Source organism: Pseudophryne corroboree, chromosome 9, assembly GCF_028390025.1.
Source record: "Pseudophryne corroboree isolate aPseCor3 chromosome 9, aPseCor3.hap2, whole genome shotgun sequence".
Taxonomy (NCBI): Eukaryota; Metazoa; Chordata; class Amphibia; order Anura; family Myobatrachidae; genus Pseudophryne; species Pseudophryne corroboree.
Genome location: NC_086452.1, coordinates 219684375 through 219703943, shown reverse-complemented (window position 1 = coordinate 219703943; position 19569 = coordinate 219684375). Strand labels below are relative to the sequence as shown.

The 19569-nt window shown below is 38.4% G+C and overlaps 1 protein-coding gene across 7 annotated transcripts in view; it reads right to left on the bottom strand.

Moving 5' to 3' along the window:
* Positions 1 to 4459: 4459 nt before the first annotated feature.
* LHX9 (LIM homeobox 9) overlaps positions 4460 to 19569 on the bottom strand; it is a 52338-nt gene continuing 37228 nt past the window's right edge. For 4 of the 7 annotated variants that reach the window (XM_063940125.1, XM_063940126.1, XM_063940127.1 and 1 more), the window contains exons 5-6: positions 15421 to 15617; positions 11772 to 14608 (exon numbers count right to left, since the gene is read on the bottom strand). In XM_063940125.1, coding sequence (XP_063796195.1) covers positions 14351 to 14608; positions 15421 to 15617 — 455 coding nt within the window. In that variant the 3' untranslated portion in view covers positions 11772 to 14350. Of the gene's footprint in view, positions 7421 to 11771; positions 14609 to 15420; positions 15618 to 19569 lie in introns of those variants that run through there. The other 3 variants (XM_063940129.1, XM_063940131.1, XM_063940130.1) reach the window with 1 other exon arrangement.

Genomic DNA, 19569 nt, shown 5'->3' with positions numbered 1-19569 from the left:
ACTCCAGAAGATTTGCGTACCATGCCCTTCTTGCTAGTCCGGAGCAATGAGGATCACCTAAACTCTTGATCTTTTGATTATTTTGAGAATCCTTCAGATGAGTGGAAGTGGAGGGAACACATACACTGACTTGAACACCCATGGAGTTAGCAGGGAGTCCACCGTCACGGCCTGTGGATCTCTCGACCTGGAACAATACTTCCGAAGCTTCTTGTTGAGGCGTAAGGCCATTGTGTCTATTTGAAGTATGCCCAAATGACTTGTCACCTTTGCGATCACCACTGGGTTGAGGACCCACTCTCCCGGATGGAGATTGTGTCTGCTGAGGAAGTCCGCTTCCCAGTTGTCCACTCCTGGAATGAAGATTGCTGACAGTGACACGGCGTGCTTTTCCGCCCAGAGGATGATTCTTGTTACCTCTGACATTGCAGCTCTGCTCTTCGTTTCGCTTTGTCGGTTTATGTAAGCCACTGTCATTACATTGTCCGACTGAACCTGAATGGCCTGATCTTTCAGAAGATGTGCCGCTTGTAGAAGACCATTGTACACAGCTCTTAGTTCCAGAATATTTATCGGAAGGATGGATTCCAGATTTGACCACCTTCCTTGGAAGTTTTCCCCTTGGGTGACTGCTCCCCAACCTCCGTGGCTAGGAGGATCCAATTCTGAATCCCGAACCTGCGTCCCTCTAGTAGGTTAGAGGTTTGCAGCCACCAGAAGAGCGAGATTCTGGCCTTCGGTGACAGACGTATCCTCTGGTGCATGTGAAGATGAGATCCCGACCATTTGTCCAGGAGATCCAATTGAAAAGACCGTGTATGAAATCTTCCATACTGTAGAGCCTCATATGAGGATACCATCTTCCCCAGAAGGCGAATGCACTGATGAACTGATACCCGGGTTGGCTTCAAGACATCTTGGACCATTGCTTGTATCACCAATGCCTTCTCTTCCCGCAGAAACACCCTCTGAACTTCCTTGTCGAGGATCATCCTCAGGAAGGACAGCCTCCTTGTCGGCTACAATTCGACTTTGGAAGGTTCAGGATCCATCCATGATCCTGGAGCAGTTGAGTTGAAGAGCAATACTCTGTAACAGCTTTTCCCTGGAAGATGCTTTTATTAGTAGATCGTCCAGATAAGCAATTATGTTCACACCCTGCTTGTGGAGGAGTAGCATCATCTCCGCCATTACCTTGGTGAACACTCTTGGTGCTGTGGAGAGGCCAAACGGCAGTGCCTGGAACTGATAGTGATAGTCCAGCAGTGCAAATCTGAGATAAGCCTGGTGAGGCGGCCAGATCGGGATGTGAAGGTACGAATCCTTGATATCCGGGGATACCAGGAATTCCCCCTCCTCCAGACCTGAGATCACCGCTCTCAGAGATTCCATCTTGAATTTGAATTCCCTCAAGTAGGGGTTCAATGACTTTAGGTTTAATATCGGTCTTACCGCACCGTCCGATTTCGGCACCACAAACAGATTTGAGTAATAACCCTTGTGTTGTAGGAGAGGTGGAATTGGAACAATGACATTTGACCTTAGCAATTTTTGAATGGCTTCCTGTAGGATAGCACTGTCTGTCAGCAAAGCTGGCAAGCCTGATTTGAAGAAACTTTGAGGTGGGAGTTCTTGAAACTCCAGTCTGTACCCCTGGGTAACAATATCTTGTACCCAGGGATCCAGGCATAAGGACGCCCAGACATGACTGAAATTTCTTAGTCTTGCTCCAACCTGCCCGATCTCCAGGCTGGGATGTCCACTGTCATGCCGAGAATTTTAAGGAAACAGAACCAGGTTTCTGTTCCTGGGAACCTGCGGGTGCAGGTTTTCGGGATTTCCCCCGACCACCTCTAAAGAAAGTGGAGGGGGATTTGAACTTTTTAACTTTAGCGGTCCGAATGGACTGCATCGCAGGTGGAGGATATGATTTCCTAGTCGGTGGTGTAGCTGAGGGAAGAAAAGTTGACTTACCTGCAGTTGCTGTGGAGATCCATGCATCTAGCGCTTCCCCAAACAGAGTCAGACCTGTGAAGGGTTGGTTCTCCACACTCTTCTTGGATTCCGCATCCGCAGACCATTGGCACAGCCAGAGTCCTCTGCATGCCAAGACAGCCATGGAAGAAGCCCTCGCATTCAGATGTCCAAGGTCTTTCAGAATCCTGTATGTGACATAAAAACAATTCAATGTCACTTCTATCCATAGATTCTAACTCCTCTAGTAAAGTGCCTGACCACTTTACTATGGCTTTAGAAATCCATGCACAAGCAATAGTGGGTCTTAAAGCTACGCCATTTGCTGTGTATAAAGATTTGAGTGTAGTCTCAATCTTGCGGTCGGCTGGCTCTTTTAAAGTGGTGGACCCAGGGACAGGTAAAACCACTTTCTTAGACAACCTAGAAACAGAAGCGACTACTACCGGCGGGTTTTCCAACTTTTTCCTATCCTCCTCAGGGAAAGGAAAAGCAATGAGAACCATTTTAGGGATCTGGAATTTTTTCTCCGGATTTTCCAAACAATGCGTTTAGTTCCTTGGACGCAGGGAAGGTAATGGAGGACTTCTTATTATCAGTAAAGTAAGCCTCCTCAACCTGCTCAAGTACCTTCTCAGAAATATTTAAAATGTCCCTAATGGCCTCAATCATGAGTTGCACCTCCTTAGCAAGGCATGTCCAACCCCCCTCCCACCCAGTATATCCCCCTCACGTCTCCTGTATCAGAGTCGGTATTTGTGTCGGATTGCATAATTTGGGCAAAAGCACACTTTTTAGGATATATATCAGGGGTCTTGGATGAGATAGCGGGAGCTGAATACGACAAAACCTCTACAGATCTTTTCAAAACCTGTGTTTCAGTCTCATTATGAGCTATCCTAGATGAAATCTGGGATATCATTCCCTTAATAGAAGCCACCCATGGGGGTACGGATTCAGCAGGCTGAGACAGTACATTGCATTCCTGAATACATGGAATAGACTCTTCTGGAGAAGACACACACTCTGCAGCACAAGATACAGAGTCCCTAGACATGGTAATGTGAGATATATACACATACACACACAGGAAAATCTCAGACACAGTTTCCCCCAAAGTACCTTCAGAGAGACACAGAGTATAAGGAGCCAGCACACACGGCAACCCAGTAAGCAGTTATTATAATAAATGCCTGGCGCTGACTGAGTAAACTTAATAGATTATACAGTTAATAACACTCTCCCCCCCCCCCCTCTTTCTATAACACCCTGGTACCGCAGAGGATAACTGGAGTTAAGTGGAGGGCAGCGCTCCCTGTCAATGTCTCTGTAGTGTGATCTGCAGGCAGAAAATGGCGCTGGTGAGTGCTGGATCCACTCTGAAGAGAAGCCCCGCTCCCTGTAATGGCGTGTCTTCCCGCATTTATTATTTTATACTGGCCTGAGGTGTGCATGCTGCTAACAGTGGGATTAACCCCTGTTAGCTTAGTTAACCAGTGTTAGGGTATTGCACTGGCCCAGGGCGTCCCTCACAGCGCCGCACAACGTGTACCTCTGAGCCCTCCGGAGCGCAGCTTCAGTGCTGCGCACCCACCCTTGTGCCGCCATTCCCACCGCCGCCACGCTTACCGGGGCGCCAGTGTCATACCACCGCATCTTCTGGCTCTGTTAGGGGGTGGCAGCAGTGTTGCGGGAGCGAGCAGTCGCCTCGGGGGCTTGCGATCATCACCCTCAGGAGCATATTTTCTAAACTGAGTCTGGTAGGAGGGTCATAGAGGGAGGAGCCAGCCCACACTATTAAACTCTTAAAGTGCCCATGGCTCCCAAGGGACCCGTCTATACCCCATGGTACTAATGTGGACCCCAGCATCCTCCAGGGTGTAAGAGAAATGGGCATTAATGTGTGGGGCATAACGTGCAATGGGCATTACTGTGTGGGGCATAATGTACTGTGGGCATTACTGTGTGGTGTATAATGTAGCATAATGGGCATTACTGTGTGGGGTGTAATGGGCATTACTATGTGGGGTGTAATGGGCATTACTGTGTGGGGTATAATGTAGTGCAATGGCCATTACTGTGTGTGGCATAAATGGTTTAAGGGGCATCATTACTGTGTGGTGTAACATGATTAAGGAGCACTACTGTGCAATGTAATTTGAATTCGGGGTACTATTGTGTAATCAATTCTTGCCCTGGTGCCTTCATTAGAGTGTATACCCTCAAATGCATGTATGTATATATATATATATATATATATATATATATATATATATATATATAGTCAACGGAATGGTGTACAGGTGTGCTGGTCAATGTTCAGTTTCCACTTAGAAATTGGAAAAGAATCCTCAAGGTCGTCAAAACTCTGGGATATAGCACTAGTTTTCTAGACTTTCAAAAAACCGCTGCACCCCTCCTATAGAAACTCCGGACTCTTGGAGTGAGATGCTCTAGATACAGAAAAAAAAGGAGGGGGCGCACATAGTGCAAATCACTTTTATTTAAAACAGGTAAAATCCCTTTAACAGAGGATCCACATTAACACATAGGATCACTGTGACACAGAATCCACATTAAATGAATGAGACTCGTACCAAGGTTCTCACCCGTGTGGACTGGTTACCACATGATGTATACAAAGTAAATGCTCCAATCTCTCCCTGATGGTAAGAGCTGTGCTGCTCTGGGAACCGGGACCTCACACCACACTAGCGGCTTACAGGACAACGCCACGGCTCGTTGGGACACCAACACAGGCAGAAGGCACAGCGGTGGTCAGCTTGGAGACGGGTACGTCTAGCAGGCCACGCCTCACTAGTTGCGCATGTAGCTTCGTCAGGAGGCTGCGTGTGTGTATAATGTAGCACAATGGGCATTACTGTGTGGGGTGTAATAGGCATTACTGTGTGGGGTATAATGTAGTGCAATGGCCATTATTGTGTGTGGCATAAATGGTTTAAGGGGCATCACTACTGTGTGGTGTAACGTGAATAAGGAGCACTAATGTGCGATGTAATTTGAATTGGGGGTACTATTGTGTAATCAGTTCTTGCTCTGGTGCCTTCATTAGAAGGTATACCCACAAATGCATGTATATATATATATATATATATATATACATTTGATGGATTAAACAATAAATTAAATAATGAAGACTGGTGAGTGCACCCCAATTCCTCTCTCTATCTGCCAAGGTTTCGTTTTTCTTTCTTATAGAATTGATACCCCAGTAGCCCGGCACTTTGGATACGTGAGTGTGGACCATTCTGTTTCAATATATATATATATATATATATATATATATATAATTGAAAGCTCAGTTTCCACCCTCCCTTGTACCGCCATTCACAGTCAGGCTCCGCCCCCTCTCTACTGTTCTGATCCCCATTACCTCTTAAACCCCAACAGCCCGTCTCTCTTGTGAAGTGCAAGGAGTCTCTTTCGAACTCTTGCCATGGGGCCCCCAAAGATCTAGTTACGCCATACTTGCCTGCTCTCTTGGCCATGCGGATAAGTGAGCAAATGAGATGTAAATTGCTCGCACCCCACCAGACCCCCCTCCCCGCAGCCGCTTGTACCTGCCACACCGAGAGGGCCAGTGGCCGCAGTGATTTTGCAATTCTCCATGAATCAAATCAACATAGCCCGGCCCTCTGGTGAGATGACCTTGTTGCTCCCTCTGGGAGGGGGTAGCAAACAAGTTGGCATGTATGGTTTACACCCCTGGCCAAGATAGACTGACTCATCAAGCCATCAGACCCTTCTGGCATTTGCCAGATGGCCAGTCCAGCCCTTACAGTTGCCAAACTATAACTGCTTAAGGATTAATTTACAGTACATTTAAATGTAAGTCAATTTTATGATGCAGTGTATGTCCTCTTCAACGCTGCACTCGTATGTCAGTTTCAACAAAATTAAGTTGTAATGTGCTCACTTCAGAGGGGGCAAGGGGGTGGGGTGCTGCTGTATCTATGTGTGTCCTAACTCACAGCTCAAAGGTATTGGTGTTGTTTTCATAATATCCCTGAAGTGCTTTTTGTCAGAAGTAGGGAAGAATGGATTTTACCACATACTGTAGTTTGCCTAAACACAATGTGGTTTGCCTAAACCTAATGTAGTTTGGCCTACACTGGATGCAGTTTGAGTTTATGCTCTCAAACCACTGGAGAGTAATCTTATTAGTGGTGCTTTGCAAACTGCAAAATAAAAAGCTGCTTAGTAAACTTTCCAGAGTAAAACAAGACATGAAATTATGCCTAATTTAATTTTAGAAGACATACAGCATTATCCCAAATATCAAGGTGAAGTGTAATTACATTTTGTTACTTTCATGAAAGGTACAGTACTGAGGTGTTTTTGTGAATTGTAATACTTAATAATTCAACACTGTATCTGTATTGAATTTATTATTGGAAAACTCCTTTATTTTACAGCAAACATCAAATAAATTTATTCACACAAATAGAGAACACGTGTATTAAAACTTCATGCAGACTTTGTTTTTCTGTTTTATAGAGCCGTCCCATGTAGTGTGCCTTTATGAATGACTTGAAATCCTATTTAATCTTTTAATGGCAGATTGAATTTAAAAAAATAATTTCAAAACTGATGTTGTTTACTTTATGTTAACATTTTCAAATAAAATTTGGAAGAATTGTTAAATAACTTACATAATCATATATATTCCATGGATTTACTCAATATTTCTTCCTTGTGAAAATACACTAATTTATAATGATATACCAATGATTATTTAAATATATGCTTTGCATATTTTTAAGTATCAATTAACCACATCATAGCTATTTTGTGTATTAAAAATAATGTGCCTTTATTGATTTTTGTATTACAACTGAATATAACACACTAAATAATATTGTTGCTACATGGGACTGACCCTTAAAAGGAAAATAATGGAGAAAAATTAACAAAACAGATATTGTGGATAAATCACATTTCTTCAGAATACATATTTGCAAGCATGTTATAAAGTGTTTTCCTTTACATTTATATCAACAATTTTATTGTGCTTTAATTCAGGCAAATCATTAATAAAGTTTGCATTCAAAACTGTATAGGATTCATTAATGCCAGGTTGCTCCATTGTGTATATACATATTTTATGGTGTTCTAAATGAGTCTATGAATCTTGAAAATTAAACTGATAAATGAATAAGTGTTATGCCTGTCTGAGTAGGGCACAACATTATAATCATTATCAGCCAATTATACATTTGAGGAAAAAAAAGCAATTCTCAACATTCAAAAATGACAGAGTTTTTGTTTTTTATATATATGTATTGTATTTTTTAATTTTTGGCTAATTTTGTCTTTGTCTTCACTGCAGTAGGATTTCCGATCAAACTTTTCCCCTTCTTTAAATACTTTAGGGAATTTTCAAACGCCGGGTTGTATGGCTGTTAAACCCCGAACATTGTTCTCCCTGAAAAAAATCATAGCAAAAATGTATTAAACTACAGAGCAACCTGGCACTAACGGGGTAAGCAATTTTTTTTTAATTATTATTTGATTATATGTATTAGAAATTTGACTCCTCTTGTTCTGAAAATGGAACTAAACCCAAAAATTAAAAAAAAAAGAATTACCTAATTTTTATATATTTATAGAAGGCATCTGTTAATATATGAAAGTGAAATATGGGTAAAATATTTGCTGACTGGCAGCTGCCATGAGTATTTCTCTCAAAGTAATACGTATCCTACTGTGCTTAATGAGATTTTTTTATTTATTTTTTCTAAAATGAAAAGAGACCTTTTTACCTGAACATTTTGCAGTGCCAAACTTGCTATAAGTAAACATGGAAAAGAAGGATTAAAGTCAACATTATCATACATTGCTTCCCATAGGGCAGTTTATTTTTTTGATCATAGTCTGTGACTCTTGAACATACTTTCAGAGAAATATGGCAGCATACAGTAAGCAACTTCTGAATCATTTTTCAAATAAACATTGCTGTTCTGGATTTTAAATAAGACAATGTCCAAATATTTGTTTATTGCTTTGGGTTTAGTTCACCTAAAAGGCACCAGCAGAAAGAATGAGTTTAAAAAAGAAAATATGCGTATTCTGATTATGAGTCACAATGTATTAATATTAAGGCATTGGCTAAAGTCATAATTTTCATCATGTTTCTTTGGTAGCCTTCATGAAATGTCACTAATATATTGTCTTTCATTCTAAATAATTTTTATATCTGTGCATAACATTCATTTGTAAGATCATTTCACATACATGCATCCCAAAGCTGCAATTCTCTACCATTAGCAAAAACATCAGCATTTCTTTTCATCACTCAAAAAGTTTGGCTTATTAAAAAACCTAATTAATTTGAAGCACATTTTTCTTATATGATACATACATTTCCATACCTTGATTGTTCTCCAATTTTGACCATGTCAAATGGTTCTAGAGTGAGAGTATATTCTATGTAATAGATGTGAAATGCCTGCCCAAAAGGGCGATGAAGACCCTTTGTGGCAAGTAACATCAGTAATTTTCCCATGAGGTATGCAGAAACAATTAGCGATGTTGGTCTACCATAATCTACCCATCATGGCGGCACATCACAAAGAATTTAATCTCATTCTTAATGTAAAAATAAAAACACTAGCATGTGTATTGTGAAAGCAAACATTGTGAAAATATAAATTATTAGCTGATTACCTTTTAACTGTTTTAAAAAATGTTCTTAAAACAAAGAGCACAGTGCAACAGAAAATATACATAAAAGTCCACTGAATGCAAATAGTTTATTCACATAAATTTACTTAGATTTCACAAAGGTTTGGTCCATAAATATTCAAAGAGAAGAATTCTATACAATGCATTTCTCAATAAACAAAAAAGTAAAACATGAACATTTGTTCTCTACCACATACTGTACTGAAACACGTAGATGTATATATAAGGTCATTCAATATCTATCCAACTGACCAGTTGTTTTGAATATCAACTCTCTCTCTCATAACTGATTATTGAAAAGCTTGACTTTATATGTTTTTAATTCAGAAATAAAAATTAACCATACAAAACTATTGAATTGTCAAAAAGTAATTTAAACAGTTAATTTAACAAACAACACAAATTCATCCTGATTTTCACAAAGTACTTGAAAGTACAGTAAGGCACTTAAAAAACTGAGATTCAACTCCAAAAAAGGAGTTTAAGTAATCTTTATAAAGGCAGGATATACATACTGGGTTTAAAATGTAGCCTGGAAAAAAAATGTATGTACAGAAGTTTGCCAATACATTGCTGAATATTATATAGAGATCGCCTTCTTTCATTTGAAATATTTTCTTATGCACAAGGTCATTAAGCCCCTGATGCAGGCAGAATTTATGTAGGTAGTCTAGGTAAGTTACATCATGTAAAATATTGATGTAATTGTTTTTACTATTGTACAAACTAGGTGTAAATGGGCATTACTTACATTCTGAGTACTGGATGTGGCCAATCCATATTTATTGGTTACTTTTCAATAACAGTGTATAATAACATAAAATATTAGTTTGTTAACCAAGTAATGATTTTTGGGTACTTCATTGCCATGAATCTATCAATATTTTTCTTCATTATTGACAAAAATAATTGGGTGTAATACTATTATTGTATTGCAAGAACCCTGAGCAATATGAATTTATTTTTGGAAAAACCCTATAAAGCAAATTAATCTCATTTTATCCATAAGCAGATAATTTAAAGTGGACAAGAAAAGAGAGAGACTTTGAATTTCAAGTAAAAAATGCAAGTTGTATGGATTCACTTGTGAAATTCAATATAAGAGTAGCAGAAAAGTGAAGATTCCTAATTTAATTGCAACATGTAGGTAAATTAGGATAAAACTATATTCAGAAAAAAATGAATGTCCCTATTAAAATAAAAAACTTACCAAAAAGTTGGAACGAAATGATTTAGAAATTAATTACCATATTTTAACTGTAACCAAATTTGTAAAGAATACAGTATGCACAGCAATCCAATTACAAATTTAGAATGACCACCTCACATCATTAAGTAGTCTCAATATGGTGTTCATCCTCTTGTTCAACACTGAGTTCCAGAAATGATTTGAAAAGGTTTGTGTTTCACAATGGGAAAATGTTTACAGCATTATTTTATAGTGCAGCATGTTATTTGATAGGATTTTTTGTTAACCCCTAAACATAAAACACTAATTTAATGTGCAAAAGCTTTAGTCTGTCCAGCAAAACATGGATTAAGAGAATGGTACACAATCATTTAATGAATAAAAAATAACATTCATGGATGTCAAAGGCATTTGCCTCAAATACTGTATGTTAGATAATGGCAATGAATTCATTGGATCAATGGATTTAATCTCCTTCCTTTATGTGTACAATTACAGTATACTTTTTATGTTGAAGTCTCTATATTTTTTATTGCATCCTGGATGAAATAGGATTTCTAAACAGCACCATTTTTAAAGAAAATGGGAATGTCATGTTGAAGATTGTCAGATTATCATCCTTTATAGAGATGTGATTACTAATCTTGGAAAACAGCAATTATTTCATGAAACTCTGCATTTAGCATTACTTGATTATCTTGGGAGACATTTTCAACAATGTTTTGAAATTAAAATTTTATGAATAAGAAAATGTTTCTTTATTGAAATGTAATTTGACATTACTTTATAGTTTTGAATTGAAAAAATCCCAAACTTCAGAAGTTCATTCTGCTTTTGAAAACAATCACTTTTTACTTCAAATGTTTATTGACATGGTGCCTTCAATGTGCAATTGTAATTAATTCACAAGATACAATAAAAATAACAGGAGATTTTTTTATCTTACCCACATCCAATATGGAAACATTAATTAATTACCATTTGCACATGACATATTTTATACAAAAGTAACAAAAATATTATATATTAGAAATACTTAATGTTTTTCTGGTACAATCTGATTAATAATAAATTCAAAGAAAATCAATGAAAAAAGCTTACTTTTCACAAAACAGTTTTCTCACAAATCATATTTTGCTTATTTCCATCTAACCTGAAAAAATAGATACTAAAACATGATTTAAGGGTAATATTCCAGATATGTACAATCATCATTGTTTCTTACAATTAAATATGTATTTTAATAAAATATCAACTTTTTTAGTTGTCTTTAAATATTTGGAAATGTTTTTTTCTCCAAAATATGATAAATTAGTTTAAGGAAAATATCCACAGGTAGCACTATTAGAGTAAAAAGTAACAATGACATTACATTTGACAAGCAGCAATGTAAATAAAGAATAATAAAGGATGGATTACATCAGGATGATATTTAAAAAATATGATTATTATTCCACTGCCAAGTTAAGTATTTTGGCATTTAGAATGACTGAAGCCATTACCAAAATACAATAAATTGGCAGGATTGTAACCTAAAATTAATTTATAGATAATAGGGACTGCAGTACACCATCAGGTCTTCAAAAAAATGTATAAAAAAAAAGAAAGTATGAAAACCTATTGTTTTGATGTCTTCTCCATTATTTAGTTGTATTTACTTGTAAGGCCACTAGGCAAAAAATGCAAGCTGATTAAATGCTTATATTAAACCCTGAACATTCACAAATATACATACAAATGTTCCTCTACCTTGAAAAAGTGATTCACAAAAACTGGTGCAAAGAAAAAAAATGTACTCATAGCAATATTTTTATATTTCCCAAATTGCACTAAAAATTAAAATCTGGGGAAATACCATTTTGTCCCTTTGCATCATTTTCAGAAATCCCCCCCCCCCCCCCACCTTCCAATAGGTTTGGCTTTATTTGTCCCCAATTAATGTTGTTTGATGTCTGCAATTTTGGACACTGTGTTGTTTCCTGTCACATCTGGAAACAGAGTTTAAGAAATCTGATTGAGAAGAAAATAATATTCCCTTGCAATGAAGGCTTTATTCAAATTTTCTAAATCTGACACGTTACTGGAACTTTTATGATATATAGTTGAATGATGCAAATGAATTTTTCATATACCAATATTTCCATTTTGAGTTCAGTAGTGTTTTAACAGATGGACCTGGAGTAATTTTCCATTGAAATCAGCAACTCAGTTACAGTAGAAGTTAATCACCAAACTTGCAACCTTTCCATCCACAGGGAAAACACAGAACTACAGATCCACACAGCAATATTAAATGGCAAATCCAAAAATTTAATTCTTGAATTAAATGATTATACAAGTAATGGGAATATTGGTGGTTAGTAATGTACTGTCATGTGTTCTTTATACCACAGTATAAACTTTAATTTAGGTTGGTGTGTGAAGCTATGTTGTGATTATGTCTCCTATCTGGTTGTAACATCATTGCAGTAAGTTTTATTGGTGTAATGTTATGTCATTTATTTATAGCCATATTTACTGTACTTGCAGGCTTCCATTTGTAAACATAAATTTGAACCCCATTGTTTGGATCTACAGAAATGGTAGGCTGACACGTTTGAGAGCTGCTTAACATCGCTCCAGGTCCAGTTGAGTTTCTTCACCCAATACATTGTTGGGGTTGCCATTTAACATTTATCTATAGGCCTAGCCTTGTGGGGTTTTGTTTTCTGTTGTTGTTTTAATTGCAAGCAAGTTGTCTCTAAAGTTGGGGTATCTGGAAGTCCAGCCATTGCTACAGCCAGCCATGTATTTGAATAACTGATTGTTTAATAAAATCATTATTAACCATCCTGTTTTGTATTTGTATAACCAGCAATGTCTTTGGACTTCATCTCTTCAGCTGTGGACATTTTGTAAAACTCAAGAAACAGCACTTGAATAATCGTGTACACAGAATGCATTTATGTAGCTCTGGCACAGTATACCTGATCCTGCCTCAGTCAATGCAGTAATAAATAATTTACTTTTTTACTGTTTCATTTTATATTTTAGATTGCCCGTGTGACAAATCAGACATGTACTTAATATCGGATAACAGATTTTTTTTCTGTGTATACATTTATTGTTATGAAAACCTAGAAATTTCAAATGCATAAAATGTTGACAATTGGTCAACTATAATCCAATTAATTTTCTTGGCTATATTTCAAAATGCTGTATGAACTCTCAAAGTTGGCAGTGATAATTACATACTGTAAGATTGTTTTTTCTTTTAATCTGCCAATGCCTACAATTCAGGGTTCTCGGTAAGGTTTCAGCTATAGAATCTCCCGTCACTTCCTCAAACAAGCCAAAATGTTTAACTCCAATTTTTGCTCCACAATAAGAATTGCATACTATTGTTTAGCACAATATATATTGTAACTTCATGACATCTTTGAGACTCTCAGCATTTTGAACATTCACAACATTTACTGTTTCACCTTCCTGAAAACCTTGTAAATGTCATATTGAAGATATTGCTGTGTCAAATGGAAATACTGTTGTTTTATTCCATACTTTTTCTGACTTTTTTATTTTTTAAATTTGAGGTTATGGAAATAAGTAGAATATAATTTCTTAGAGGCACTTATAAGGATGTGTACATTTGAATCTTACCTCAGTTTTATTGATTGCGATTGAAAACTAAAATGATTAACAGTTTGTGTTTTCTTAGCTTCTCTGAGTCTATTCATTGCCTGTTGGCTTCCAACAGGCAGAACAGCAGTAAGAGAAGATGGCTACTCTGCATTTAGATGAACATTAAAAATGTGGATGTGCGGATCGGTACAGGCTGACAAGAAGAAGAAACAGAGGACAGGCATGTATTTCCATTGAAGGCAATATATTAAAATGACATAATATATTGTTAGGAAAGTTTGAATTAGTGAAAACCCGAGAATTTTATTAAATACTGGAATTTTATTTGGAATTAGTCAGACTGCTCCAAATTAACTGAAGTTTAAAAATAAAATGAGTGAAGTGACTGTGATAATTGGGCAGTCATAGTGATAAAGCCAAAATTGACCTGTCAGTGAAGTTCACAGTGAAGAAAAAGAGATAGGTGCAGTGGATTAGAGAACGGTCTCAGTTAACCTCTGCAGAGGATCATTACATAACTGAACCAGGATCCAGCACTGAATTATGATTGATATACTTCATGAATGAATCATTGACAATATAGTGCACAATGAAATATAAAAGATTGCCCGTGTCCTGCACATTTCTTTCCTTTGCCCTACAGAACATCCATCCATATGCCACTGATTATACATTGTTCAGACGACAAAGATAGCACACAACAAATGCTTATATGTTGTGATTAGTTCACTGAGTTGCTGTTGAGTGCATCCTTTTTCTTCTAAAACGTTCTGTATGTTTATCTCAAAAAAGAGGGTAAAAAATGCACAGTATTGTAACGGAAAAAAAGAAGAGACAGCAGGAGAAGAGTCTTAGTATGTGTTAAAAAAGATTGGTGAGGGTCGTTTGAGTAGGGCTTCCAGACTCATGGGTGTCCATGTTTGGGGTTACGGATCCCCCGACATTGAGGGAGGGGCTGGTGAGGTCTGATAATGTGGAAGCGGCACCGGTTGGTGTTAATGCAGCACTGTCCGCAGATGCTGGAGCGCTGAGAGAGGGACCTTCAACCTTATCGCCTCCCCCATTCTCCTGGCGTAAAAGATTCCTTCTGAATTTCGCCCGTGCATTTTGAAACCAAACCTGCAAACCAATTCCAGGGCATTCCTTTTACCGATTATTTATGTCTTACCCAGATTATTAACTGGGTGTGCTTTTATTTCATTCTTAAAAGACTTTTACGTTACACGAAATAACAAGTTACAAGGCTCAAACCTTCTACAAAGTCACACTCAAACTGTTAACAGACTTGATTATTTATTATCTAATGCACTCAAGACTGGTTAGTCTTATGTGCCCTATTTGAGGGAGAAGATCAGTTGCTATGGGTGTAATGATTATGGTGGCTATCTAATCTATGGGAAATGGCTATTGTGGAATGAGGTTGATTTCAGTGCAATAGTTCCTCAACCTCCTTTCAGCAAGTGGAATAACGATACAGTGAGTGATAACTCAGCAAATGAATAGCACGATTAAAGTTAAGATTTGCCTCTCAAATAAGACAAACTTTCCAATATAAGGCCATACTCTGGGTGAAACTGCACACAAGAGTGAGAAAACAATGTGTGAGTATATGTAACTTTTAGGTAGTAGGATTGTTAAGGAAAATAATTGAAATAAATTACTATTGTATGACACTGCCTTTCAATTAGTTACACTCCCCTGTGAAAGTGTCTTCTAGGTCTAACTTCCAACATAATTATCTTTTCCAGGTAAAGAGCTTGCACTCTATATTATACATATTCATACATAAAGACTTTTCTTGGCTAAAGAAGTCATCCAGCTAACATCAGTCCTGATACATTCAGCAAGTAAAAGTCAGACTAAAAGAAGAGGAAATGATTTATATAAGGACATTATACTATATTTTACTAAAAAGAGAAACAGCTGCTCACCTGCAGGACCCTTTTGGTTAATCCTGTTTTTTGAGCCAGTTGTTTCAAATCCTTTGCATCTGGATTATGGTTTATGGCAAAATACGACTTCATGGTGCGGAGCTGGTGATGCTTAAAGGAGGTACGCATCCGTTTTGTTTTCTGAGATGGAGGATATGACTGGTCTCTGTCCAAATCAGTATCATTTTCATTGCAACCTGGAAAGAAAATCCATGAATTTAAGACAATTTTTGTTGTTTTTCCCTTTCAAGTTGGCTTGTGGCAAAAAAAAAAACATTATTTCAGGTGCTAAGATATATATTATAACACCACTCCAAGATGACAACTGCGGAAGAATAAGAGTTTAAGGCATTCTAAATGGTAAATGGTAAACTATTTACTGTACTCATACAACAGTGTTGAGCCTCTGCCTTTAGTAAATGTCTAACCAGATTCAGAAACAACTGCTTGCTTGCTTCATTAGAGCAGTTGTTACTGGTGCAACAGGATTGTGCCAGAGGGTATGAGAAACTAACAAAGTTATTTTACAAGACTGGAGCAGATGTCATAAGACTTGGAGAAAGATAAAGTGGAGAGAGATAAACTACCAACCAATCAGCAAAATTGTCATCTTTCAAACACAGCCTGTAACATGGTAGTTAAGAGCTGATTGGCTGGTACATTATCTCTCTCCAAGGCTTAGTACAACTACCTCTGAGTTATTTTACAATATCTATAGCTCTGACTGGATGAGTGACAGCTGTCTAGTCAATGTTCATGACATAGCGACTATGGGCCCATACCTCCAAACTTTTATGGATTGCAATTTGGAACCGTCGTCACATGCGCCCAAAAAGGGTGCGGCGCCTTGTCGGCATCTTTGTTCACTTCAGTGTGGGGGCATACTTAGCACTCTCCTAGATACTGGGCTGCTCTAACTCCCTGCACTGTGAATAGATGCTCTGCTGTGTGCTCCCCCAACATCCCCCTCAACCACGGAACACTGTGGCCCATGGGTGTGACAGTGAGACAGTCCCATAAAAATGGGACTTTTCTACTGAAAGTGGTACAGTTGGGAGGTATGTGCACAACATTGCAATTTTAAAAAGTGAATGACCTCTAAAAGAAGTTATTGCTGTTTCTGCATGATTTCTGGGAGCAAACAAGGCTGATAAATATGCCCCTAATACTGAATGGAATAGAATGCGTTGCCTTCTGCAGCAAGTGATGCAGCATATGTAGTCAGACCAGGAGAAGGTCAGAATCCCGACAACGGAATCCAGATGCTCACAATGCCGACGGATCCGGGCAAGTATTTTAACCATAACCCACACCTCCCACAGCCTATCCCTAACCATCCTTTCCACAGACTAACCCTGTCTTTTCTTACAGCCTACCCCTAACCCCCACCCTCCCACTCCGCAGTCTAATCCTAACCGTCCAAGTTAAAACCTTTTTTTGTGTTATTGAATGTATTGGTTTTATTTTATCTACTTTTCTGAATTAGAGAACTAGATTAAGATCCAAACATTTAATGTTGAAATCAGAAAATTCTAAAGAGCTCACGTACTTACTGTACTAGAAATACTGTACTCCAAGACAAAGCAGAAGCACCTGCCTAACTACAGAAGTTAGACCACTTAGTTTAAGATTAAAATCTAAGTCCCAGATTTATCAAGCCTTGGAAATTGATAAATTGCACGGTGATAAGTACCAACCAATCACCTCCTAACTGTCATTTTTCAAACACATCTTGTAACATGGCAGTTAGGAGCTGACTGGCTGTGCAATTACCATGCAATTTATCACTCTCGAAGGCTTGATAAATTTGGGCCTAAGTGTGCTAACTATTTTTTTTCTATATGTATTCCTGTACCTAACTCAGGTTCAGCAGGAAAGAAAAATATTTCTGTAGCTCCTCCCATCACAAGATAATTATCGCCTACTGTTCCCATCCAAGGGGAGATGCAGTGCCTCCAGAAAGTATTCACAGCGCTTCACTTTTTCCACATTTTGTTATGTTACAGCCTTATTCCAAAATGGAATAAATTCATTTTTCCCAAAAAATTCTACACACAATACCCCATAATGACAACATGAAAAAGTTTTTTTGAGGTTTTTGCAAATTTATTAAAAATAAAAAAACTAAGAAATCATATATACATAAGTATTCACAGCCTTTGCTCAATACTTTGTTGATGCACCTTTGGCAGCAATTACAGCCTCAAGTCCTTTTGAATATGATGCCACAAGCTTGGCACACCTATCTTAGGGCAGTTTCTCTCATTCCTCTTTGCAGCACTTCTGAAGCTCCATCAGGTTGGATGGGAAGCGTCGGTGCACAGCCATTTTCAGATCTCTCCAGAGATGTTCAATCGGATTCAAGTCTGGGCTCTGGCTGGGCCACTCAAGGACATTCACAGAGTTATCCTGAAGCCACTCCTTTGATATCTTGGCTGTGTGCTTAGGGTCCTTGTCCTGCTGAAAGATGAACCGTTGTCCCAGTCTGAGGTCAAGAGCGCTCTGGAGCAGGTTTTCATCCATGATGTCTCTGTACATTGCTGCATTCATCTTTCCCTCTATCCTGACTAGTCTCCCAGTTCCTGCCGCTGAAAAACATCCCCACAGCATGATGCTGCCACCACCATGCTTCACTGTAGGGATAGTATTGGCCTGGTGATGAGTAGTGCCTGGTTTCCTCCAAACATAACGCCTGGCATTCATGCCAAAGCGTTCAATCTTTGTCTCATCAGACCAGAGAATTTTGTTTCTCATGGTCTGAGAGTCCTTCAGGTGCATTTTGGCAAACTCCAGGTGGGCTGCCATGTGCATTTTACTAAGGAGTGCCTTCCGTATAGCCACTCTACCATACAGGCCTGATTTGTGGATTGCTGCAGAGATGGTTGTCCTTCTGGAAGGTTCTCCTCTCTCCACAGAGGAATGCTGTGGCTCTGACAGAGTAACCATAGTGTTCTTGGTCACCTCCCTGACTAGGGCCCTTCTTCCCCGATCGCTCAGTTTAGACGTCCGGCCAGCTCTAGGAAGAGTCCTGGTGGTTCCGAACTTCTTCCATTTATGGATGATGGAGGCCACTGTGCTCATTGGGACCTTCAAAGCAGCAGATAATTTTCTGTACCCTTCCCCAGATTTGTGCATCGAGACAATCCTGTCTCAGAGGTGTACAGACAATTCCTTTGACTTCATGTTTGGTTTGTGCTCAGATATGCGCTGTCAAGTGTGGGACTTTATATACACAGGTGTGTGCCTTTCCAAATCATGTCCAATCAACTGAATTTACCACAGGTGGACTCCAATTAAGCTGTAGGAACATCTCAAGGATGAACAGTGGAAACAGGATGCACCTGAGCTCAATTTTGAGCTTCATAGCAAAGGCTGTGAATACTTGTATACATGTGATTTCTTAGTTTTCTATTTTTAATAAATTTGGAAAAATCTAAAAAAAAAAAAAATTCACATTGTCATTATTGGGTATTGTGTGTAGAAATTTTAGGCAAAAAATTTATTTATTCCATCTTGGAATAAGGCTGTAACAAAACAAAATGTGGAAAAAGTGAAACGCTGTGAATACTTTCCGGATGCACTGTAGAGTGGACAGATATAAAGCATAAACTAATCTGCCCCTATCTGTCTTTTTATAGGTTGTGCTTAAAAATGCCAGGAACTCATTGGTTGGTACTTTATCACTCTCCACTTTGATAAATTCCCTCCCCCCCGCCCCCCACACACACACACACACACACACTCCATTGCTTTGTACTGGAAGTGCTAGTCTGCCCCTTATCCCCCTCTGGTCGTCCTGCTATTACCCTTACACAGCTGTGCCCACCAGTGACAGGTGTATGCAAGACCTATTCATATAGCAGTATACTTATATACACCAATCGTGAAGGCATGACAGGACACTCAAAGTGGGACTCTCCCAAAAAAATATGGATAATTAAAGATATACTACTGTGTTTTTTTTATCAGCCTCTCATGATTCTACACTTACTTTATTTTTAACTGGTGTAAATAAAAGAATATAACTTAGATGAATGTCTTATCTTAATAAGTATATCACAGAAGGAATCTCCTATATAATTGCCCATATCTGTCACAACAGTATGTGACTGTGTGGATAACGCTGGGCATGGCTAGGAGCTCTCATTG